Source organism: Syngnathus leptorhynchus, chromosome 13, assembly GCF_054491065.1.
Source record: "Syngnathus leptorhynchus isolate UIUO chromosome 13, UIUO_Slep, whole genome shotgun sequence".
Taxonomy (NCBI): domain Eukaryota; kingdom Metazoa; phylum Chordata; class Actinopteri; order Syngnathiformes; family Syngnathidae; genus Syngnathus; species Syngnathus leptorhynchus.
The window spans coordinates 8,898,101-8,920,629 of NC_141207.1; the positions used below are offsets into that span (position 1 = coordinate 8,898,101).

The following is a 22,529-nucleotide window of genomic DNA, read 5'->3' on the forward strand; positions in this document are numbered from 1 at the left end:
CTTTTTTTACACTATTTACATTTAAGTATATTCTAAACATTTCAAAATTCCCCTAATCGTTATATGGAACACATTAAAAAAAAAAAAGAATATTTCATGCACAAGACAGTCTTGATTTGCTTCTTTATTAAATCAGGGATGAGAAAAGAAAAATAAGTGAAGGCAGCAAATGCGACAGAATTTAGTGTCCTTTGTTGATGGCACACATTAAAGGGGAACTCAACTCAAATATTTTCTTTGCAATGTTTTAAACGACCCAACAAACATGATAATCCAATTGATATTGCCCTTTTGGAATTTAGCAGCAAAATGCACCCCATTTTTTCATCCAGCTCAGGTGGCAGCCATTTTGTCACTTGCTGTAAAATAGTCGTTTTTAATGTGATTTTCTAACAAGTGACAAAATGGCTGCCTCCCAAGATGAATAAAAATAGGTGGATTTTATCTTCCAAAAACACAACATTAATCCAAAATGCTGTGATTCGTCTGAAAACATTGTAAAGAAAAATTTGGATTGACATCCTCATCAACATCTTGGCAACAATTCTATCCATCCATCCATCCATTTTATGAACTGCTTACAGTTCAACAGTTTTTTTTCAAGGCAACTTTTTTGTTTATATAAAGAAAACAAAATCCAGTAGAAATGAAAAATGTGTTCATTTTTGGCCGCTATTATAAACAGTGTTCTCCCCCACCTATTTGCCAACTGACTGAAATGTTCACCTGCTTGCTCTTTTTGTGTCAATATGAATGTATTGCTCGCCAAGAAACTATTGGAGTGAAGAGATGAGATTTATTTACTCAGGCTGCAGGGAAAACACTGTCATTTTGAGGGGGTCTGGCTTAGTGACATCATCAGCTGGAGTCCTGGTGGGTGTTCTCATTTTGTCTTGATATTTTTTGGTCCATTGGTCAGAACACTGTACATCCAGCTGTGCGATGAGGAATGGATTGTAGTGAGCTATTCAGTAAAAACTTGTGCTAATTACAAACCTGGTGCTAACGGGTTAGCACGCTAACCTCGTAATTTCGCACAACGAGTGCAGCCGGACAGTCTGTTGTCACCTTTGTACGCAGTGCGAAGTTGCGCCTAGCGACTGTCTCCCGCGCCCACTGCCGCCCTTCTGGCTGCTACCACGCCCCCTCCTGGCGACATCCGGCAGGAGTGGGCCTCCCTGGCGCCGGTGCCTCCCCTTGGCCTCGGGTTCCGAGTCACTGAGCTCCAGGTCGGGGCAGTAGCCGTCGCTGTCGTGGTACAAAAGCGCCTTGTTGGCCGACACCGCCTTGGGCCACAGTTTTTCTTTGCGGGCGAGCTTGTCCGAGGCCCGCATGTCCTCAGTGGTCCTTACCAAGTTCATGGTGGCCTCTTTGAAGGACCTGCCAAAGTGCTCCATGGCAGACTTACCAAAAGCACCTTTGTCCAGCGGTTGCTTTGGTACGTCGGGCTCGCCGGGTGTCTGACACGAGCTGTCTTTCTGCCCGATGGACAGGCCGTTTTTGGAGGTGCGCTCTTGTTCTGCTTTGCCGTTGGACGAGTGGCCGTGCAATGCGGAATGCGGGGCCAATGGCTTCCCTGCTAGCGACTTGTCAGCCAGAAGCTTACCCGCCACGGGCTTCCCCGCCACCCTGCCGTTGGCACGCTCCTCTCGCCGGGCGTGCCCGTGCAGCTGAGGCTTGCCTTGGCCCAGACCCTCGCTGGCGCGCTCAGACACGTTCTCGCTGTTGTCCGGACACAGAGGCCCGTTGGCCGATTTGGACGCGGTGTAGGAGTTTCCCATGCTGGAGGCTTTGGGCATCTTCAGCTTCAGTGTGATCCTCGGAGGAGGCCGGAAAAGAACACTCTCCACCGGGAAGGATGCAGCAAGGCCTTTGGAAACACCAAAAATGAGTGTGAAAGGGACTAAAAAGACTCTGAGCAAAAGGCGGCTCACCAGCAGAGGTCTCCTGGCTCATGAGGTTGACGTGCAGGTTGAACATTTGCTCCTGGGCTTTGCTTTGCAGCAGCTTGAGCTTCTCCCGCCGGCTCACCATGTAGCACAAGTTCCTCACCTAAAGCGACAACACCGTCACATGAGTATAATTTGAAAAGATTGAGTTAAGGTGGCAAAAATGCCACTGACCCTCTCCAGGTCCTGTCGCAGGTGCATGAACATGCGCATGCGCGTGTGGATGCTGTCCTGGTGCGGCTGCAGAACCAGGTTCTCCTCGTCTTCCTTGGGCGCCAGCAGGGCCTTGTTGAAGTTGCTCTTCCTCTTCAGCTTCCAGTACTGGTAGACAAAATCCACCAGACGCGACGAGAGCCCTAGAGCCCGCGACACCTCGTCCGGCCGCACCAGCGCGTAGAACTCCTCCTCCAGTTCTTGCAGCCGCTGCGCCCGCAAGCCCACCTTGGTCGGGTCGGAGGGTGGCGCCGGAGGCTTGGCGCGCGCCGGGCTCAGGCCTACCTCGCCGGCTGCTTTAGGCTTACTGTGCTTGAGGCAGTATGACTTGAACTTAACCTCGTCGCCCTCGTCCAGGATAGTCTTCATCTCCAGGCTGTGCTCAAAGGCACACGTCACGTGGAAGGGCGTGGTGCAGTTCTTCACCGAGCACTGTTGGGAGGGTGGAGTAAGTAGGACTTCATGCTTGAAATCAAGTTATTTTGACGGTGGCCGCCCAAATGGTGATCGCTCGCATCCTCACCTGGATGCACGCGCCCGTCTTGATTTTACACACGCTGCAGATGAGCGACCAGCGGCTGGGCGGGATGTGGGACACTTTGGTGATGGGCTCCATCCTTTCGGGGCACGCGATGCTGACCTGCGTGCAGTGCAGGGACGGACTGTGAGCCGGCTATCTCGGAGGGGAGATTTTCACTTTTGGATTTTACCTCGGGGATCCACAGGGCGCAGCTGACGTGGGCCCACTTGGTGCCGGCGCGCGTCGCCTTCATGGCCCCGCCCTTTTTGGGGCACAGGAGGCACTGCGGGTCGATTCCCAGCACGCAAGTGCGGCATAGCCAATTCCCGACGGGCACTTTGACGATCCCGTAACATGCCTGGGGAGTAAAAGTACGTCCTCCTGACACATCTGCTACATTGTCAACCACCCATGTGAAGTGAGTTCATGGTTTTTGAGTAGGGACAACCTTACCTGGTGCACGCAGATGTTACACTTGTCGCAGAAAACCATGTCGTTGCCTTCCTCGCTGTCGGGCGAGCGGCACACGTCGCACACCACGTCCTCGTCGTACTCGATGCCCAGGCCCTCCACCGTCTCGATGGCGTGCCTCATGTTGTCGTGGCACTGGCCCTCCAGCGCCTCCATGGCGCGCTCCACGGTCAGCTCGTCCACCGGCTCCTCACCTGGATGCCGCGCGCGAGGCAAGCTGTGAAGTACAGCCCGAAATGACACGTGGCGCCGTTTTTGAGCTTTGCGGCTCACCCATGCAGAGCAGCTGGGTGTTTAACGTGTGCAACCAATGGATGTCCACGTCGTCCAAGTCGTAGCGGCACATGGCCTCTGCCAGCTCCTTGATGTTGACGTAACCGGGCTCCACGGGGTCCTGCCCGGAGCACTGGATGTACTTCTTCTGGTGGCCGTACAGAATCTCCTTGGATTTCTCCGCAATGATCCTGAACATAAAAAAACGACCACAACTGTTAATGACTTTGTTTTTTTTCTTTCTACCACGCTGTCACACGTACCTGACAGACGCTTGCGGGATGGTGTCCGGGCTCGCCAGAACCTGAACCCCTTTCTCCCATTCCTGCTTCCAGGTATCGGCCAGCAGGTAGTACTCCTCCGGGGGGACGTGGTGCGAGTCCGGCAGCTTCATGGCGCTGATCAGGTCTTTTCGGAACACCTGCGAGACACGTCCAAAGTCAGTGTAAGGCCCGAGTGTTAACCACCGCGGCAGGGAGACTTACTTCAGCCGGTTTCTTCGGGTCGGAGGCGGGGGTGCCCGGTTTGCTGCCATACTTGTTGGAGCAGAAGGAGGTTGAGGGACCTGGATGGCACACGGCATGTTGCTACAGCTATATGCACTCAAACGCCGCCATTTTGTCATCGGGTAGTGTTGAGCGAGGACTCACTTTCATTGTCAGAAGTGTCGCTGCTGCTGGAGATCCTGAGACGCTTCATCCTGTCACATCCTGCAGACAAAATGAACACATTGTTTACACTCGGACAAATTGCCCTTCGAGTTGGAAATTGACATTTCAAGTATCGTTGTGGTCAGCCAGTATGTTTCGTTTCGCCTTCTGTGGCTATCATGGCTTTTCCCATGACGCATTAGTGTGTCAGTGGAGCAAAAGTGTTGTTTAAACAACGTGGACATGCCTGACATTCCCCATGAGAGGGTGGACGTGGTCATTTATGTTCGTGCTACGCAAAGCTATTTTCTATGGTACTTTCATCTCAGCGATCGCGACAGCGATCCCTGGTCATTTAAGACAGACTAACCGACGATAAGAACATGCAAACTGCACACAGTCGCCCCTTAGTTGTTCCGCAAGCTATTTTAAAATGGAAACGAGGAGAACGAGCTCGAGAGCACTTGACAACGTCTGCTGTTGACATGAGGGCTGTCCACAACAATGCCGACATTTTAAGACAAAAGCCGACATGACAATCTCAAGGATAGGTGTACAAATGTTTACCTCCGAGGGCCGCATACAAGGGCCAAGAAGACATTTTAACAACATTAAGTACCCCGTCAGACAGTTTTATATTGTTTATTTTTATATTCATTTTTAAAAAGTACTTTCTAGTAAAGGCAACAATGCAAATATCAGGAAATGGGGGACTCTTCTTTTAAGCTCCCTAATTTATCAAGTTAACATTCCGAAGTTTGAACTTTTAAAAAAAAATAAGTTTAGTAAACTACTTATTTATTTACTTTGGTTTTAAACACCGTAAATTATTCTGTTGTCTTTTGTTATTGTGTTTTGTAACTATTGATTTCATGTAAGGCTACCTCACCTAAATAATTGTAATTGCTACTTTTCTTTTGAACACAATTATCTGAAGTAGTACAATTAAGTACAGAGAATGACAATTTTTGCTACCTCTGCTTCATATTAGTACCTAAACTCAATCTAACACGTGAAAGGGGGGGGGGGGGCAACAAACTAGCAAAGAAGCTAACCAGACGGAGGGGGAGGGGTTGCCGGATGTGACGCCACAATAATGAGAACCCGCTGTTAAAAAAGCTCGGAAACAATGAGCAAAATGCAACGGGCTTTGTTTACGTTGCGCCATGCGTGTCGCGTTGGGGTTTTAGACTCCAAGCGTAGCATTCATTTCACCCCCCAGACATGATGATCGGAAATAAATAGGTCATAAATAACGCCTTTAACAGAGCTTTGGCGCCAACTCCAGTCGACGCGTAGGAAGCGGGAGACGACGAGGGCCAAATCAAACATGGGCGCCACCACCAGCGCGCCGACATGTCACTTCCTTACAAGAGGAGCCTTTAAAACGAGGGACGAGGTGTGGGGGGGTAAACGTCGGGTTTTACCCGCCCAGTGTGACCAAGCGACGCGGCAATCGTTCAAGGGGATTAAATATATCAAAACGCCTCGTCAACAAAAGGACGGCCTGGCTTTAAGAGCAAGCATCCACGGCACTCCGAGCCAGGAAACACACGGGGAATATTGTTGACGTTTCCACCTTTTTACCTTCAAATCGAAGCGTTGCTAGGTCCGCTTTATCCCATCCGTACGCCGTCCAACGTCAAATACAGTGTATAGCCACACAATGATAAGTATTTGTGCGTGGTAATATTTTAAGTTGAGTTTTTTTTTTTGTGGGGGGATTCTGCTCCCGGGCTTGCAGTCAGTCGGCCCACCAACACGGCACAACAGCGCTATTGTACCGCGTGGCCCGCCGGGTCCTAAACTCTGCCGGATTTGACTCAATCCCCTCGTGGGTACGTTCGATTTGGACACCGGCGTTAGGCGTGGGGACGGGGAGACACTCATTGATCTTAGTCATGAGTTTTGTATTTAATACTGAAGAACTGTTTTTTAACATTAGCTTGGGTAAAAAAAAAATTCTATCTCCTGACTATTATGTCAAAACAAATACTGCAGGCCCTTTCATCTATCTGACGTGCAGGTTAGACTAATTAATATCATATGAAATAATCTTAGTCAGAAGTGATAGCTGCCCAGTGTGATTCATGGCCAAGTATTGCACAAAGGAAGTCAGCAACTCTCACGCATTGTTCTAATCTACACTATCGATTAAAGAATAAAAATGAACTATGTCACAAATGTAAACTTTTATTTAAAAAAAAAACAACATTCAGCATCAAACATCAATTGGTCTCTATACAAAAACATGTAACAAAGCATATAAAACACATGATACAAAAAAAAAAACTGCTCAAATGATGGCCAACAAAAACAGCATACACGTTCAGGTGCGCTCCATCGTACACTCAAGTATCGTACACACGCGTGACAATCTTTATACATAAATATGAGGCATTCTTGTGCTCCCGATGATCCAGGCAGTGAAAGAACCAACACTCGTGCTCCACGTTCACATTTTGACAGAAGCAAGCATTAAGAAATAAATAGAAATTACAAATATACACCCAAGCACACGTTGACCAGTAGTGTCAGGTGACCAAGTACAAATAGTTACGATACTATATCGTCTAAAACGGGTTGGGCTGACAACCTTAAACATTTCAGACCAAAAATCTACATTTGTGGGGAGAGCCAACAAGAGAGCAGGAGTAACAATTAATTTTTACTCATTGTTGTGACGCCTGATAGCACTAGCCGCAACCAACAAAAGTGCATTTCAGAATCTGTGGTTTTGTTTCTTTAAGGGGTTAAATCACTTATTATTTTTCCAGCTTTTTTTCTTTTTGATACACAAAAATGTGCACTTCTACATATGTACAGAATGAGTACTTCTAATGCCAGCAGCTAACAAACAGCAAGTAAAAAAAAAAAAATGCAGACAGCTTGAGCGTGAATTTCGATTTGCATTGATTGTGTAAATAACATGATCGGGCGGGCGGGCTATACATTCAAAGCTCCTTCGTCAGGTCAAACATTCCATCTTGAGGTTTTGTTATGAAAGCAGGAGTAGCAGCAGTAGGTCTGGATGGTGTGTGGCCCACATAGATTGGAGCAGTGCAACCAAACAAAGCTACGTCCAAATATGTACAGACCTGACGCCTCACAAGCCCATCTGCATGTCGGCAAAATTGAAGAAGTTGTCCACGTCGTGAGATGATGTGTTCTTGTTGTCTGAGACAAAAACCTGTGCCGGGAGGAAGGGGTATTCCATTTTATACCATAACATTCAATGGATTTGAACATTTGTCCTGCAGATGTTTCACCCCTTTCTAATTGTAGTGATGAGAAAAAGGTGCTGACCTTCGTGCCGGCAAACACCTCGCTGGCTATGTTCTTGCAAGTTTCCACAACGCCGTCACCATTCAGCTCCAGAGCGATGACGGGACCTTTGCAATAACAAAGGAAAAAAAGTCGTGAAAAAGTATGCGCACCATTTCACGTGCACATTTGAACTCTTGACGTCGCCCGGCCATCTGGTTTAAAAATGAAACGTGGCCCTTTGAAGTAAATGATGTGAGCGACCTTTGCTGATCCATTCCACGAGATCCTCGGCGTTGTTCTGGAACACACGCTTGACGTCTTCGGGACGCATCGACACCTCTTTGGTCTGGATCAGCACGAAACCTTTGGCAGTCCCCTGATTGAAGAGGGCCAACGTTAGAATGAGCATCGCAGGGAAGAAAGAACATGCACGTCGTTTTTGAGCCACCTCTCACCTCGTCGATCATTTTGCGTGCATTGGCGGTGGTGTACTCTCCGGCGAAGAACACAAACAGGCAGGACTCTTCGCTATCCTTACGCCGGCCTCCTTTGGTCAGAGGCACGATGCTGCGCGACACGTCCGCCGAGATGCGGACCGCCTTAAAGTCAGAATCGGCGCCGGGGGCCGGCACCGACTCCAGCACGGCGGCGCTTTCGGGCAGCAGGCTCCAGTTGGTCTCGCCGGCCACGGGCGTGAAGTCGTGTACGTTGCTCCAGTTGTTGTTGAAGATGCTCAGACCGGCGTCCTTGAAGTGGAAAGCCAGCTCGGGGTAGTAGTACTGGAAGCAGCCAAACTTCACACCCGTGGATGACTCGATGATGGGCTGCGTGGCGCAGCACAGGAACACCTGTGGCGACACGTTGTTAGTTTCGATGAAAAAAAAAAAAAAAAGTAGGTCAGAGTCCAGTACCTCCATTTTTTGGCAGTCCCGCGTACGGAACTGCTGGCATGCCAGCACGCAGCGGATATCCTTGCAGTCCCGAAAGAAGACGCTGCCCTTGACTGGGCCCAGCACGATGCGACAATTAACGCAGTCGTCGATGGTGACGGCCGCCGCGTGGTCGAACACGTAGATGTCGCAGTTGTGGCAGTCTTGGATGACAAACTGTTGACCGTTCAGCTTCCCGGGGAGGCGACCCGCAGTCACGTCTTTGAGGCTTGTAAGCATGTAGTCTTTGGGGTCCACCTGGGCAAAGACAAATAAAAAATAATTGTGACCCCCCCCGTATTGCAATCATAATGTTGGCCATTTACATTCTTAGTAATTCTGGTATTTTGAGGGGATAGCTATAATTAATGAATTATGATACAATTTAATCCGGAAGTTGAAGTGCAGGTCAGATTAAGTGCTGTTACACGAGGTACATTTTCTAATCCCATAATGGTTTTACAGTTAAGTGTTAAATTTAGTTCCATGAAGTGAGCGAGAGACGGTGCGAGGCCGATGGCTCGAATGTTAAAGTTAAAACCTGGTAGCTAAGATTAGAATTCACTCGAGAGCATCAGCATGCTACCGGCAGACAGGTAAAACTCAAATGTGTCCAATTTTGATGCTAGTACGCTTTCGAATCGAGTCATTCGCCATTTGCAAAAAAAGGTCCCACGCTGTCAACGTCACCACAGCGACACTGTCATTACACGTGACGTGTGTCAACTTTTTCAATGGTGTATATTGCAAGAGAAGAAAATGAGAAAACGTGGAGAACCTTTTCTCTCTTGTCCCAGCTGTACTGTTTCGGTGCCGCCTCGTCCGTGTTGTTGCCAAGGGGAACAGCGTTGCTGGTCGTCGTAGTTTCCAGCGTCGTCGTTGTCGGTTCTTCTTTTTCCGACGACTTCCGCTTGGATTTTTTCGAGTAAAAGCACCCCATTTTGTATCCTTTTAGTTTAGGTTTTGACGCGCTTTACAGCTAAGATACGAGTGACTCAAGATTGTGTGAGGTTTAGTTGACACAATTTTTCCCCCCTTCCCGTTTTCCCTTCTGGGTTGTGCAACCAATCAGCGCTGAACAGGGTGGATCAGCAGCCAATCACAGCTCTCAGTTCGACGTGAGGTGGGTGTGTCACTTATGATGCGTTCGGAGACGAAAATGTAAAAATTGTTGTTTTGATATGCAATTTCTTTGAAGTTTTAAAATACAACTTGATAAAACTCCATTTTAAAACCATTACTTTATCTTAACTTTAGCTTTTAATATTACTGCATCATTATAACAAAAAAAACAGTATTTGGATAAATGTTGCATAGGCAAACACGGATAAAAGCCTCTAAAATTGCAAAAAATCACCAACCCTTAAGAAGATTACTTCGCAATTTAAGCTACTTGTTGATTCTAATAATAGTTAATCCACGCCTGAGTGTGAAGGATGTTTTCTAAACAGGCTTCTTTTCTGTGCAAGCCTCCTTGTCATTCCGTGAAACCAAACAACCGCAACCCCCTGCAGCTATTTAACTTTAAGTTTGAAAAATGAAGCTACAGGACGAGTCACACAGCATTGCCTTGCAGCCAAAACTGCAAAATGTGCGCCAATATTTCCTTAAATCAAAGCCAAACAAGCATCCGTGGTGGGTAAACTTAAATCAAAGTTTCTTCAATGGGTTGAGCTTTTTTTTTTAATGTACTGTGGTAGGATGGTGAGGTATGCAAGCCTGCATGCCTTCCTGTAAACCGAGCAGCTACGTGTCAGCTACGTGACGCAAGAGCCATCAAACCAAATAGTCACGAAAACATATTTTCCATTTTATTAATCATATGAGCTTGCATCTTTCTCATATTCACTCACCTTTACCAATGCAAGGGTTACTATCCAAATACATGTGTCTATCCCTCTACTAGCATTTCATCTTTCTCTACTTTCAGGAGGCAAAGTCCATATTGTGAGCTTCCTGCTTGGAATTGGACTAGATTGCAAAATCAGCTTACAAGAAAAAAAAAAGCCATGACTCAGTTGCCTCGGGGTGATGTTGGTGGGCGTCTCCATCCATACACGACTGGTAACCCCCCCTTCCCCCTTTTCCACGCACACGATTTGGACACACTGAATCGCGCGCGTCTACTGTGCCTTTAAGCGAAGGAGCTGAGCGGCGTGTGACAACGAGTCAAGCGGGGCTCTCGGTGCGTGTTTTTTCCCGCATTAATATGGCGTAGAGGGCGGCGTGAGTGTGCAACATCCTCCAAGCGCCATGGTCGCATTCCTCGCGGCGACGACGATGATGATGATGATGAAGGTGATGGCGGCATACGGGCAGGAGGACGCCGCCGCCGCCGCGTTGGAGGACCTTGCCACGGAGAAGGAAGCCGAGGAGAGCCACCGGCAGGACAGCGTCAATCTACTGACCTTCATCCTGCTGCTCACCCTCACCATCCTCACGATATGGCTCTTCAAGCACCGACGCGTACGCTTCCTGCACGAAACCGGCCTGGCGATGATTTACGGTGAGGCGTGTAGCTTTTCATCCATCCATCCATCCATCCATCCATCCATCCATCCATCCATCCATCCATCCATCCATCCATCCATCCATCCATCCATCCATCCATCCATCATCTGAACCGCTTATCCCTTTTGGTGTGAAGTAACAAATATTGTAGCCAACTTTACAATTTGTTATTCTGATAAATGTTTCGTTTTACTCCCTACATTGGTGAACAGATATCTGTACTTTTCTGTTAGTCTGAAATGTTCCTTTCCATTATGATGTAGTATGCTTGGATCATGAGATACCGGTTTCCATAGAAGGTTCCGTCCCATCACTTGTGCTCCTAACCGTTGACCGATTGCCCCCCCCCCCCCCCCCCCCCATGGCTTTGGTAGGCCTACTGGTAGGCGTCATCCTGCGTTACGGCATCCCCGCCACCAGCTACCACAACAAGAGCCCCCCCAGCTGTGCGCTGGCCAAAGGGCCCGCCAGCAGCAGCCTACTACTCAACATCAGCGGCAAGTTCTTTGAGTATACTCTCAAAGGCGAGATCGATTCCCGCGACATTCACAACGTGGAGCAGAACGACATGCTGCGCAAGGTGACGTCAAAATGAACAACGTAAACAAAATGTCCTCAACTGACCCCCGGTGTCCTCTCTCTTGTCTCCTAGGTTACCTTCGATCCAGAAGTCTTCTTCAACATTTTGCTGCCTCCCATCATTTTCCACGCCGGCTACAGCCTGAAGAAGGTGAGATGAAACATTTTTTATTTTATTTTATTTGGATCACGTAAAACACTTCCAATTTCTCGGGCAGCCATCTTTGTAGTCCTTATACACTTGGTATACGCTCAGAATTGCATTGTGCTTTTAATTAAATAAAATAACACTGGACTATATAAAAAGATAAAACAGTCAAATTAATGGAAAGAAACAACTATATGTACTGCCTTTAAGGGACGTGGCACTTGCCCTTTAAAACCATTACATAAGTGGTTACCAGGTTAAAGATTACATCGAGACGAGCTGGTGTTTGATCTAAAACTTGTCAGTGTGGGCCATCAAGTGCCCCCCCCCCTGCCCAACCCACTAAAAACACACACATGCTTGCAGTTTTTTGCTGACATTCAGGTCATGCATCCGGCACACATATCCTGAAGTAAATAGCAGAACCTTTTCCCTGACTAAGCACATTTTTCTTATTCTCCTTATTACCCCCGCTAGAAACATTTCTTCAGGAATCTGGGCTCCATTCTCACCTACGCATTCCTGGGCACGGCTGTATCGTGTTTCGTGATCGGGTGAGAGTCCGTGAGATTTTTTTCAAATGGCCAGACTATGAGCAAAAGTGTTGGGACCACACAACATTACACAGCATGTTGCAATAGCTGAGTTGTGCAATTCGAAATTTGGACCAACCGATGGGACTAATGGTCCGTATTGTCGTTACAGGAATTTAATGTACGGCGTGGTCAAACTGATGCAAGTGGTCGGCCAGCTGAGTGACAAGTTCTACTACACCGACTGTCTTTTCTTTGGGGCCATCATCTCAGCCACCGACCCAGGCACGTGACTTGACTAAAAATTCATCCATATTAGTCAAATTGTAGACACTGATCATATTTGGAAGTGGTCTCTTCACATTTCCAAAGTTGTACAAGCACATATTTAAAGTAGATTTTTTTTTTCTTTAGTGACAGTGTTGGCCATCTTCAATGAGCTGCACGCGGACGGCGACCTGTACGCTCTGCTGTTTGGCGAGAGCGTCATGAACGATGCCGTGGCCATCGTGCTGTCCTCGTGAGTTTCTTTTTTTTTTTTTGCTAAACCTTTCTCACCAACAAGCACCCTACGGTAAATATATGAAGAGATCTAGACTTAAATAACTCAAAGAAATGCCCCAAAATTTCCAAAACAATACAAATCAAATATTTACATATATGTCGTACTTTGGCTCCCTCTAGAGGCCAGAGTGGGTAACACCCCTTGCGTTGTCATGCTGCACTTTTAACCCATGCAATAAATACGTTTCAGTAAAGCAAAAAAAAATAATCAATACTAATGAAACTACCATACCTTTGGGTTTTTTTTCCCTATTTTTTTTTTCCTTCCCAAATCTCAGCTCCATCATGGCCTACCAGCCCCGAGGCGCCAACACGCACATGTTCGACGCCTCGGCCTTTTTCAAGTCCGTTGGGGTTTTCCTGGGAATTTTCAGCGGCTCATTCATGATGGGCGCCGCCACGGGAGTGGTCACCGCTCTCATATCCTTTTCTTCGATATTTTAAGACAAGGTATAAAAAGTCTACACACCCCTATTAGAAGAATGAAATCTCTGATTGTTTCTATAACTGGAACAACTCACCAGATGGCGCCAAAGCAAGAATAGTCATTAACAATTGCAAAATGTCGGTGAAAAAGTTCCTTAACTGTAATCCTGGTTCTGAACGTGACCAAGTTTACCAAGCTGCACTGCTTCCCTCTGCTGGAGACGGCCCTCTTCTTCCTAATGTCCTGGAGCACCTTCCTGTTGGCGGAGGCTTGCGGATTCACAGGTGAAGACCAAAAGGATTGTAATTAACGACAATTTTGTCACGATGAGCGAATCAGCAAATATCGTGTTCCTGCAGGTGTGGTATCTGTGCTTTTCTGCGGCATCACTCAGGCACACTACACCTACAACAACCTCTCTGTGGAGTCCACCAAGCGTACAAAGCAGGTAAGTGTCACCCTCCATGGGTGTTTTTTTTTTTTGGGGGGGGGTTAGACGACCCACATACTCGCAGACATCAGTAGACAGTGTCCCCAATGCCAGATGGCCCAACGATCTGCCTGCTGTGACCTTAATCGCCACCAATCATCTGACAGGACATCCTTCCTGACTCTGCGGCTGTTCAGCCTGTATGCGGATTACACACACAACATGTTTATATTTCACAGAAAGCGGGGAGGCCAATAGAAATATACAATTGCAGCGCAGGTCACAATATTAGGGACTCCTGCAGTGGTGCCACATCAAATTACCTTTTTGCCATTTGTATTCCGCATCCTTTCCGCAGCTCTTCGAGGTTCTTCACTTCCTGGCTGAGAACTTTATCTTCTCCTACATGGGCTTGGCTCTGTTTACTTTCCAGAGCCACGTCTTCAGCCCTATCTTCATCACGGGTGCTTTTGTATCCTCAACAACCGCTGCCCAAAATGATTCGGAGTGGGTCGTCAAAATGTCTTAACCAAAATCACCTGTCAGATTGCCATCTTCCTGGGACGAGCCTTAAACATCTACCCGCTCTCCTTCCTGCTCAACCTGGGCCGCCGACACAAGATCAAAGGAAACTTCCAGCACATGATGATGTTCGCCGGTACGCCTTTTCCTTCTTGACCAAACCGTCAAAAGTGTCGCAATCAATCGATTGTGATTTGCAGGACTGCGCGGAGCAATGGCGTTCGCCTTGGCCATCCGCGACACGGCTACCTACGCCCGACAGATGATCTTCACCACCACGCTGCTCATCGTCTTCTTCACCGTATGGGTCTTTGGAGGCGGGACCACGCCCATGTTGTCTTGGCTGCACATCAGGTGAGGTGTTCTTTTTCTGATTGGTGGTCCAGAAGATGATGAAAGGGTGCCCAATTTCCATCTGTATGCTTCTGCTGCTTCCCTTGGAATTCCTGCATATTTAATTCCTTCACTCATTCTGAGCCAGCCCCCAAACTGTTAAACCCCCTTCACTTTCCAAGTACCACCATAATGACTGACATTAAAATACAGAAGTGTAGCGGGCCTAAGTGTTCATCAAAACAAGACTTTGATTGTCTCTGTATCATTAGGAAGGACTTAAACATCAATATCGCATAAAAATAGGGATTCTTTTTTATGTATTCCACTAAAAAGTGAAAGTCTGCTGAACTGTACTTAGCTTGTGATTGGTTCATGTACTGCTAGAGGGAGCCTGCACGCACACCTCGGGACTTGTTGAGTTTGATGACTAATGCTTGCTTCTAGCCTCTTATTATGAGTATCGCAACGCACACGCACGCACATAAACACACGAGGGAGAGCTCCTAAAGCGGATTAGGCGCCTGCGTGTGCAAAAAAAAAAAAAAAGAGGCCGTGTTTAATATGACTAATGCAGCTTGGGTGCGAGGAGGAACCATTGTGTTGCCGTGTAGCTCTGCCAAAAGCTCCCCCCCTCTTGAACCAGTTGCCATGGCAACGAGGACATGCTGCTGCTCTAAGCGCTGTTTTGCTGTGATGATGTTCGTGGACATCACCAATCTGAATATTTGAAATTCTGTCAGTAATAAATCTAATATTTTTTATTGTTATATAGATTAATTGTTTAAAAAAAAAAATATTTTTTCAATTAATAACCCCTCCTTATCATTTTCCACATCTTATTTATGTGTGTGGAAGCTGTGAAAGAGGAAGGGGTTGTTTTGACACGGCTTCCGCCATTTTGGGCCGCAGACAAAATAGGACGTGATGAGAAATCACGGATGGCTATGCTGAGATTGAGCGTGGGGCCTTTTTTTTTGCAGGGTTAGAGGACGAGCGGAAGTCAGTGGAAGAGCCTCTTACATAAGTGTGGACGTGTGTTTGTACGACTTATCTCCCCCTCGGGGGGGCCCCATGCCGTTTTCTTCAACTCATGACGGCCTTGTTTTTGTTTTTTTATTGCGCCTTCTACGAATGACCCTTCACCACTCCCAAGATCCTGTGTTTGTGTTACTGAATATTCAACCTCGAAGACAGTTTCACTTAGCTACACGGAATTTGTCTATCACAAGTAAACCCAGAAAGAAGTCTTAAAAAAGTCCTATCCCGAAAAGTAAACACTAAGTCTGCCATTTTGCTAATAGTTAATAAAAACGCTAATCACTCAATGCTCTTGTCCTCTTCGAAAGTGAAAATATTTAGCCCCCGAAGCCAGTTTCAAGTAGCAACAAGAAATTTGGTCGGCATGTCTATCATGAGAAACTACAGGAGAAAAAGTCTCGAAAAAGCCATGCCTGAAAGAAGAAAGAAAGGCTGCCATTTTGGTTGGAATGCCTTACTGTTGAATTTTAGGTTTGGGTCTTGATAAGCATAAATTCATTTTCACACAGTTCAGTGAAATTAATGTCGGGTCATAGTGAGTGATTGTTTTTAAAAGAAGGATTTATGGACGTTATTTTCTTTTCAAGTGGCTGCCAAGGAAAACGTGTGGTTGCCATGGAAACCTCAAAACAACTGCATCAATTTCCTATCATTCATTGCTTGCAAAAGTTCATAGAATGCTTCACTTGTCTCCTCGGGCTCCCATCCAAAGAGGCGATTAGTCGACTGCTCCGCAGTTTATGTGAATTAAAAGTGCCCCTCTTGAAAATCCTGCTTGGCCCAGTTTTAATCCCCTCGTGGTGTAAGAGACACTAGAGGGGCAATTATTTATACACGTGAGACTCTGACATGGATGGTTTTTTTTTCTCTATGCAATTCATTTTGCTAGTGTGGTAAGCGATATTTCTTTCTTTAAAAATATATGAAATAACAATTAAAAAAAAAAAAAGCTTTTTTTGGCCATGCAACTAGATTGACATGTCTAAACTCTGCTTCCAAACTCAGAAATGTGTGTGTTGTTGAAACAGGAAGTTGTGGCTTTAAAAAAAAAAGACAACACATAAAGCTCTAAAATGAGAACTTATGAGGGACTGATTATGTCATTCTGTGTTGCAGGGTGGGAGTGGACCCAGATCAAGACCCGCAACCTTGTATCGACACTTTCCAGGTCCTACAAGGGGTGAGTGGGAGATTTGCCAAGACGTACTCGTACATTGTGACATTTTGCGGGGCTGCTGTGTGAGAGCGTCCAATCCCGTCACATCTTGCGGTCGGGCGAGGCCTCACGTTTTGTGTCTCACTTACGTTGACACTTTTAGTTTTGCTTCTGCAATTGAAGAAAGGAAGAAGACTTGAAAATAGTTCAGCCTGTCAAATTAATGGAGGCCAGGTTCTTAAAGAGACAGGATGCCTTTAATTCTATCATTTGAATATCAAATATGTATTTATTTATTTTTTTCTTTGAACTGTGCAGGATGTCCCTCAGGGTGAAGGGCAGAACAAAACCAAACAGGAGAGCGCCTGGCTCTTCAGGATGTGGTACACCTTTGATCACAAGTATCTTTTTTTTAATGGTAGGGAAATAATAAGAACTATATTTCGGTGAGTCTTTTTCCTGAAGAGCCATTCAGCTACTTGAAGCCCATCCTGACGCACAGCGGCCCCCCGCTCGCTTCCACGCTGCCCGGCTACTGCGGACCTCTGGCCAGCTGCCTGACCAGCCCACGCGCCTACGAGGTCAGCCTGTTTGTGCCAAAGTTAAAAAAAAAAAAAAAAAAAAAAAAAAAAAAACAAGCACAAAGACAGTTAAATAGAATCTTAATCGTGAATACATTTATGAAAATCCTCAACCTATAACCAAATATATTGGATACATTTGTTGCTAGGCAGAATTCATGAAGGATCATTAGGTATACATTTATTTATTCTTTTTTTTTTTTTATCAGACTTGATTATTATATTAATTTACAACATTTTACACAATAGCTTGTGGCTAATGCTAGCATATAAATCAACTTTAATGTGTCACAACTCAGTAAGAAAAGCACATCTGAGGCGAAAAGTCATTTGTCTTTAGCCTCAGGAAGTCTTCCCTTGGGAATACTGAAGCCTTTTCACTAGGGAGAATCGGAACGTTGTCCTGGTGTTCCCGCCTCCTGCCAACAAATGCGTACAAAGGAGAAAATGGATGGTCAAGAAGGCTTTTTATTTGCATTGCGTAGGCACAAAGGGCCTTTTTTTTTTTCCTGCTTCTTTGCACTCCCTCAACGATCATCTAAGACACTGCCTGTGCTTCATCTCATCGAAAAAACAAAAACACTTCTCACCACAGGCTAATAAATTCTCAACTTTTGGCTTCTACTTTTCCGCTCTATATTTGCCCGTCCCATTGTGTTCCCGACGTAATTGTCCCGTCCGTCCCCCCGCCTGTTTTCCGACGTCCCGCTGTGTCCTGCGGCCCGCTATTGATCGTCAGCTATCAATGAGAGAGTGAAACCTCGCCCCACAACACAGGCAGGAAATGCCACAATGAGTGTCATCGGCATGTGGCCTTCAGATAAAATGGATGAAATACAACCCGAGTGTCACTCAGTAGGGCGCGGACAAGCTTCACTGTGTGTTTGTCCAGCTGCTTATTTGTTTGCTCAATGCGTTCTGGTTAATGGAAAAAGAACAAACTGCTCGGGGGGGGGTTCTAGAAATGGTGTTGCATTTTCCTAAACAGAAGACAAATTTCATGTTCATTCAATCTATTGCTATTTGGATCTCCTATTCCAGAACCAGGAGCAGCTGAGAGACCCGGACGGCGATGATGGCGACCTGTCCTTCACGTTCGGCGACGCGGCCATCGCCACTAACGGGCTATCTTGCGACGGCGGCACCACAGGGTGGAACTCCAACGGAAAACGCAGCGGCAGCACGTCCGAGGAAGCTCTGGAGCGCGAGCTGGACTCCCGAGAGCAGGAACTGCTGAGCCGAGGCACCCGCTTGGTTTTCCCCATCGAGGATCACATCTGATAAGCGCTCGATTTTCTTCCAAGATACGTTTTATTTTTGTCAAATTAGGCCAAATATGACTTTGAACATTAATAACGTTGACCACATTGTCTTAAAAAAAGAGAAAAAATCAAGATGAAGCAATGATCAACATTTCCTCCGCCGAGGAACTTGTTGCCATCGTCTCTGTCGAATTTCTCTGGAATGTGAGTAGACATCGATCGGCCCATGATTTCGCAACGATTATCATTATCACCTTCAAAATATTGGACTATTGCCCCTCCATCGTTTCTGTTACCACGCCACCAGCTGACGTGAGAACAAAAAAAGCTTTGCCATAATAGAAATTTGTCACAATGACCAGCTTTGTTATGTCTCATGACTGTTAACATTTGCAGCTTTGTGTCTCCAGGCTTTTTGAGCCTTGCCGGAGGTCGAACATCAAGCCTAAAAAGGGCGCGGTTATTTTTATTTGATTTTTTTTTTCGACTATTGTAATGAATCCAAAATATCTGCACAAAATCCTGTTTGTCGGTTAAATCCCCGCCCGCAGACCTAAAATTTAGTTCAGCTTGTTTCGCACTTTAACATCACCAGCCTTATTATTACTGACCAATTTGTTTTTTTTTTGTTTTTTTAAAAAAGGGCTGCAGGCAGCAGATTTATGAAAAAAAATGATCCCTTTGAAAACCCAAATGTGGACATTGGCCTAAAGGTTTAATTAGTAATCCCTCCTCTAACTAATCCTCAGTCAACAATTTGATCACAGAAGAACAAGAATTATAACATGGCTTGGCACTTTTTGTAGCAAAAGAGGAGGAAAAAGGGCCTCAACGTGATGAAGATGCATGAGAGGCTTCCTGTTACGTAACGCCATGCAGTTTGCGGCGGGGGTCTGCCGCCATGCCACGCCACGCCACGCCAGGCCAGGCTGTCACGCTTGCTCCGCATGCAAATAATTGTCCTGACCAACGGCCAAATGTGACCGCTGCTAGTTGATGTTTCCCTGTAACAGTCTTTTCAGGACAAAGTCCACTTACAAAGTACAAAGTACAAAGTAGCACTTACAAAAGAATAAACTCATTTTTGGGACTCGATTGAATCTCAAACTGTGTGTTGCATTGTAGCTAAAGTGAAACTAGTGATTTGCAATTTTGCTTTAAACATGTTTTCAATTATGCGTGGGATACGGATTTTTCTAGGCAGATTCCGATATTTGGCAGGATAAAATTCTGATTTCTTGGTTTTGACAAATCCTTTATTCAGGTCACTTTAAATAGTTTCAAAGTAATTCATGTCGCTTAAAAAGTATGACAAAACAAAAAAAAGTCCAACTTGTAAAGTTGATCATCAAAACATCCATCATCTGGATGCAGGCCGTAACACAACAGGATCCATATAAATAATCAAAATTACGATTGCAAAGGGGCTGGGAAATTCACAGTCAATTTAAGACAACTTTTTCAACCCTAATCAGTACCATATGTTTTTTTTTTTTTAAGTCATTGGAAGGACAGGGGTTGAAAAAAAAAAAAAAAAAGTCCCGCCCATGTGAGTGTTTTGTCAGTTTGGTGTTGCAGCAGCTGTCCAGATTCCTCCAGGGCTAAGAGGCCTTGGAATGAGGTGGAGGCGGGCGGGGGGAGGAACAAGACTTCCTCACGCAGGCCCCACAAAGCACACACATTGGAATCTCCTTGAACTTTCCAGTTAGCGTGGTTAGCAGATCCACTTAGCTCAGTCATGCCAAGGTGAAGCTGATGCTGCCACCTCTGATCCACCCGACCTTTTGGAGGGATTTAGAGTAGGTAGGGTTAGTGCGACTAAAATCGAGCAGACTCCCGGCTGCTGCTAAACAGGGAAAAGTGAGAAGAGGCTCCGACAGTCTTTGAAGCATTCCACTTTTTGGTTTCTTCCTACTCCTGGTCATGGTCTTTGTGCGCTTGGCTGCTCCAGGTCAGCCATGCTGTAGCAAACCTTTTGCCCTCAGCCTCGACTTGCAGGCCCCTGGAAGAGAGGCGCATGAACGTATTTTGACATTATCGAAGATTTTTTTTTTTTAAATACACTTTAATGCAAATAAAATTGTATTCAATTATTCGATGAAAAAAATATTTGGTCGTTAAATATTGCATGCTTGGAAGGCTGGCTTTCCTCAAGGCTCCGCCTGTGACATGCTGGTAACCCAGGGAGGCGTATAGCCTGTCACGGCCAGCCGCGGACAATGAAGCCCCTTCTCAGGGGCACGAGCGCGAAGGCCCGGGGGCGACACCCTCAGCCGGCCACGGCGCCGACCCCCGAGGCAGTCACTCAACAATGACACCTTTTATCAGAGGAAGGCAAATAGCTCCCACTCGGATGGAGTTGAATCCTGTACAGTATTTTCAACCTGTCGCTGACTTTCATGCCAAGTATCCACTTTCAAACAGTGAGAAGGTATGTTTTGCCTTTTTCACTTTGATGATGCCAAAGTTACAAACTTCTCACCCGTACGGCCTCCTCATGTGGTTTTGTCGGCGGCGTGCTTGGGGTATCCGAGCTGCCACATGACCTCGCTGCAATAGGCCTCCACCTGGTTGATCTGCTCCACGCTAAGCCTCCCCCTCCAGGCATAGATGGCTTCCTTGGCGTCCCGTGACGAGATGAGGAAGGGACGGTCCGATGAGTAACCGCGGCCATGGGTCATGTTGAGGGCGAAGCTCTCCAGCGCCGGCGACGAGGACAGGTTGGAAAAGCGGTAGAGCTTCTTCAGTTCTTCGGCCGGGTGCAGGACTAGGTCCTCGTAGCGGACCCGGTGGTAGCTGCGGCGCACCCAGGGCGGCGCGTTGGTCACCAGCATCATGTCACCCAGCCAGTTGTCGCAGATGAGCTCCATGGCGCTGGAAACGTAGCTCTCGGCTCGGTTCATGCGGTTGTTGGTTACAAGCAGACGCTTGTACTTGTCGTTGTGCTTCTTGCTCCTCAGCACCTGGAGGAGCAGTGCAGATTTTTTACAGCAGCTTGATTATTTTTGGGGATTTATAGGGTACAGATGGATCAGGGGCGGGGAACTTTCATGCACCACACACACCCCCCCAAAAATACCTGGATGCTCTCCTTCACCAGAGCCTGCTTGGACTTGAGACGAGAGTTGTGCACGGCTCTCGGGTCGCGAAATAGCTGCACAATGTGCAAGTTAACGCCCGGGTCCTTCATGAGGGGCACCAGGGTGTTGAGATCCAGAACGCGCACGCCTTTGATGACCATCACCGGGTACTTCTTGCACTCCCGCTCCAGCTCGCGGATGTCCCGCTTGGGGCACTTGGCGCAGCGGTCCTCCTGGACCAGGCCGACGCGGTGTCGCTGGTGGGCGTCGCACAGCGGCTCGGAACACACCACCTTGTTCATCTTCCAACCGAAGATGAAGGCGGTGGTGAGGTTCTGTGAGCCAGCGTACAGCTTGAGCACGGAGAAGTCGCAACGGAATAGCGCGCTCAACATGTCGCGCACGGCGCCCTGCAGGCTGCCCGCGTCCCCCGGGTACAGGGCCTGCCAGATGTGCCACATGGGCTCGTACAGGTAGAACACGTCCGGGTGCTGGTTGAACAGCTCGCCGAGGAACGACGAGCCGGTCCTCCAAGTGGCGTGCAGATAGATGTGCGTGCGAGAATGGCCGGGCCCCGGTGGCTCCGTGCCGTTGGCGCCGTCCACTTTGTAGCCGTGCTCCCACAGCAGCGCCACGGCGTTCTTCAAGTCCGAGCAACGCGACTGTTGCTGCTGCAGGAGCCCGTGCTTGGCGCGCTGGACCGAGCGCTCCCCGAAGTCGAACACATAGGGGATGAGCAGGAGCAATCCCGTGTATGCGAGGATCAGAATCAAGTATTTCTTCTGAAGCCTCCTCTTCATCGCGCTGGCTTGCACGCTGGAGCTCCGCTCGTTTAATGTGCGTGCGGGCGTGCGCCAGGCAGACGACTTGTGTGGCACACTCAAAATCAAGGGATGGGGCGAGAGGCGGGTCGAGTTAGTTGCAAAATGAAGGCGGGGTTTGTTTCATGCTAAAGTTGCTAAATGACGTTCTTGATTGTTGCTCAAAGTTCCAGCATGCATTTTTTTTATTTGGGCTAAATGACTGCGTCAAATAAAATATATGTAATCATGGGTTGCACTGAAAACATATGGCACAAAATCCATGAGAG

At 47.1% G+C, this 22,529-nt stretch overlaps 4 protein-coding genes across 5 annotated transcripts; 1 reads left to right on the plus strand and 3 right to left on the minus strand.

The window, feature by feature from the left end:
• Positions 1 to 111: 111 nt before the first annotated feature.
• Positions 112 to 5,936, minus strand: jade3 (jade family PHD finger 3). Its single transcript, XM_085927301.1, has 11 exons — positions 5,664 to 5,936; positions 4,077 to 4,136; positions 3,912 to 3,991; positions 3,690 to 3,847; positions 3,427 to 3,617; positions 3,136 to 3,347; positions 2,873 to 3,040; positions 2,686 to 2,802; positions 2,124 to 2,594; positions 1,935 to 2,052; positions 112 to 1,870 (listed from the first exon to the last, which is right to left on the minus strand). The coding sequence occupies exons 2-11, from the start codon at positions 4,123 to 4,125 to the stop codon at positions 1,065 to 1,067; spliced, it is 2,370 nt and encodes a 789-aa protein (XP_085783427.1). The 5' UTR covers positions 4,126 to 4,136; positions 5,664 to 5,936; the 3' UTR covers positions 112 to 1,064.
• Positions 5,149 to 19,454, plus strand: slc9a7 (solute carrier family 9 member 7). Its single transcript, XM_085927322.1, has 17 exons — positions 5,149 to 9,395; positions 10,203 to 10,778; positions 11,158 to 11,363; positions 11,436 to 11,513; positions 11,988 to 12,064; positions 12,216 to 12,328; positions 12,458 to 12,563; positions 12,886 to 13,027; positions 13,213 to 13,318; positions 13,394 to 13,482; positions 13,823 to 13,936; positions 14,011 to 14,122; positions 14,187 to 14,340; positions 16,477 to 16,540; positions 16,835 to 16,917; positions 16,992 to 17,097; positions 18,139 to 19,454. The coding sequence occupies exons 2-17, from the start codon at positions 10,526 to 10,528 to the stop codon at positions 18,376 to 18,378; spliced, it is 2,043 nt and encodes a 680-aa protein (XP_085783448.1). The 5' UTR covers positions 5,149 to 9,395; positions 10,203 to 10,525; the 3' UTR covers positions 18,379 to 19,454.
• rp2 (RP2 activator of ARL3 GTPase) lies at positions 6,254 to 9,532 on the minus strand. Of its 2 annotated transcripts, none has more exons than XR_015067852.1 (6): positions 9,051 to 9,532; positions 8,255 to 8,530; positions 7,792 to 8,191; positions 7,605 to 7,719; positions 7,383 to 7,468; positions 6,254 to 7,266 (listed from the first exon to the last, which is right to left on the minus strand). XR_015067852.1 is itself a non-coding variant. In XM_085927312.1 (6 exons), the coding sequence occupies exons 1-6, from the start codon at positions 9,210 to 9,212 to the stop codon at positions 7,183 to 7,185; spliced, it is 1,116 nt and encodes a 371-aa protein (XP_085783438.1). In that variant the 5' UTR covers positions 9,213 to 9,522; the 3' UTR covers positions 6,254 to 7,182. The 2 variants fall into 2 exon arrangements, 1 of the variants encoding a protein (XP_085783438.1); XM_085927312.1 differs by having other exon boundaries at positions 7,799 to 8,191; positions 9,051 to 9,522.
• A 127-nt stretch (positions 19,455 to 19,581) lies between the features above and the next one.
• Positions 19,582 to 22,305, minus strand: chst7 (carbohydrate (N-acetylglucosamine 6-O) sulfotransferase 7). Its single transcript, XM_085927309.1, has 3 exons — positions 21,439 to 22,305; positions 20,842 to 21,322; positions 19,582 to 20,361 (listed from the first exon to the last, which is right to left on the minus strand). Exons 1-2 carry the CDS (start codon positions 22,237 to 22,239, stop codon positions 20,855 to 20,857), a joined length of 1,269 nt encoding a protein of 422 aa, XP_085783435.1. The 5' UTR covers positions 22,240 to 22,305; the 3' UTR covers positions 19,582 to 20,361; positions 20,842 to 20,854.
• Between the last annotated feature and the right edge of the window lie 224 nt (positions 22,306 to 22,529).

What these genes read in the sequence shown, in the direction of transcription:
- jade3 (XM_085927301.1), bottom strand. Translation starts at nt 4,125, where the DNA reads ATGAAGCGTCTCAGGATCTCCAGCAGCAGCGACACTTCTGACAATGAA. An exon ending in ACCCGAAGAAACCGGCTGAA is followed by an intron (nt 3,848 to 3,911) that starts GTAAGTCTCCCT and finishes CGTGTCTCGCAG; the next exon opens with GTGTTCCGAAAAGACCTGAT. An exon ending in GAGCCAGGAGACCTCTGCTG is followed by an intron (nt 1,871 to 1,934) that starts GTGAGCCGCCTT and finishes GTGTTTCCAAAG; the next exon opens with GCCTTGCTGCATCCTTCCCG.
- chst7 (XM_085927309.1), bottom strand. Translation starts at nt 22,239, where the DNA reads ATGAAGAGGAGGCTTCAGAAGAAATACTTGATTCTGATCCTCGCATAC. An exon ending in TGGTGAAGGAGAGCATCCAG is followed by an intron (nt 21,323 to 21,438) that starts GTATTTTTGGGG and finishes CTGCTCCTCCAG; the next exon opens with GTGCTGAGGAGCAAGAAGCA.
- slc9a7 (XM_085927322.1), top strand. Translation starts at nt 10,526, where the DNA reads ATGGTCGCATTCCTCGCGGCGACGACGATGATGATGATGATGAAGGTG. An exon ending in CCGGCTACAGCCTGAAGAAG is followed by an intron (nt 11,514 to 11,987) that starts GTGAGATGAAAC and finishes TACCCCCGCTAG; the next exon opens with AAACATTTCTTCAGGAATCT. An exon ending in GGAGGCTTGCGGATTCACAG is followed by an intron (nt 13,319 to 13,393) that starts GTGAAGACCAAA and finishes GTGTTCCTGCAG; the next exon opens with GTGTGGTATCTGTGCTTTTC.
- rp2 (XM_085927312.1), bottom strand. Translation starts at nt 9,212, where the DNA reads ATGGGGTGCTTTTACTCGAAAAAATCCAAGCGGAAGTCGTCGGAAAAA. An exon ending in GCTGGGACAAGAGAGAAAAG is followed by an intron (nt 8,531 to 9,050) that starts GTTCTCCACGTT and finishes GTCTTTGCCCAG; the next exon opens with GTGGACCCCAAAGACTACAT. An exon ending in GGGACTGCCAAAAAATGGAG is followed by an intron (nt 8,192 to 8,254) that starts GTACTGGACTCT and finishes GTGTCGCCACAG; the next exon opens with GTGTTCCTGTGCTGCGCCAC.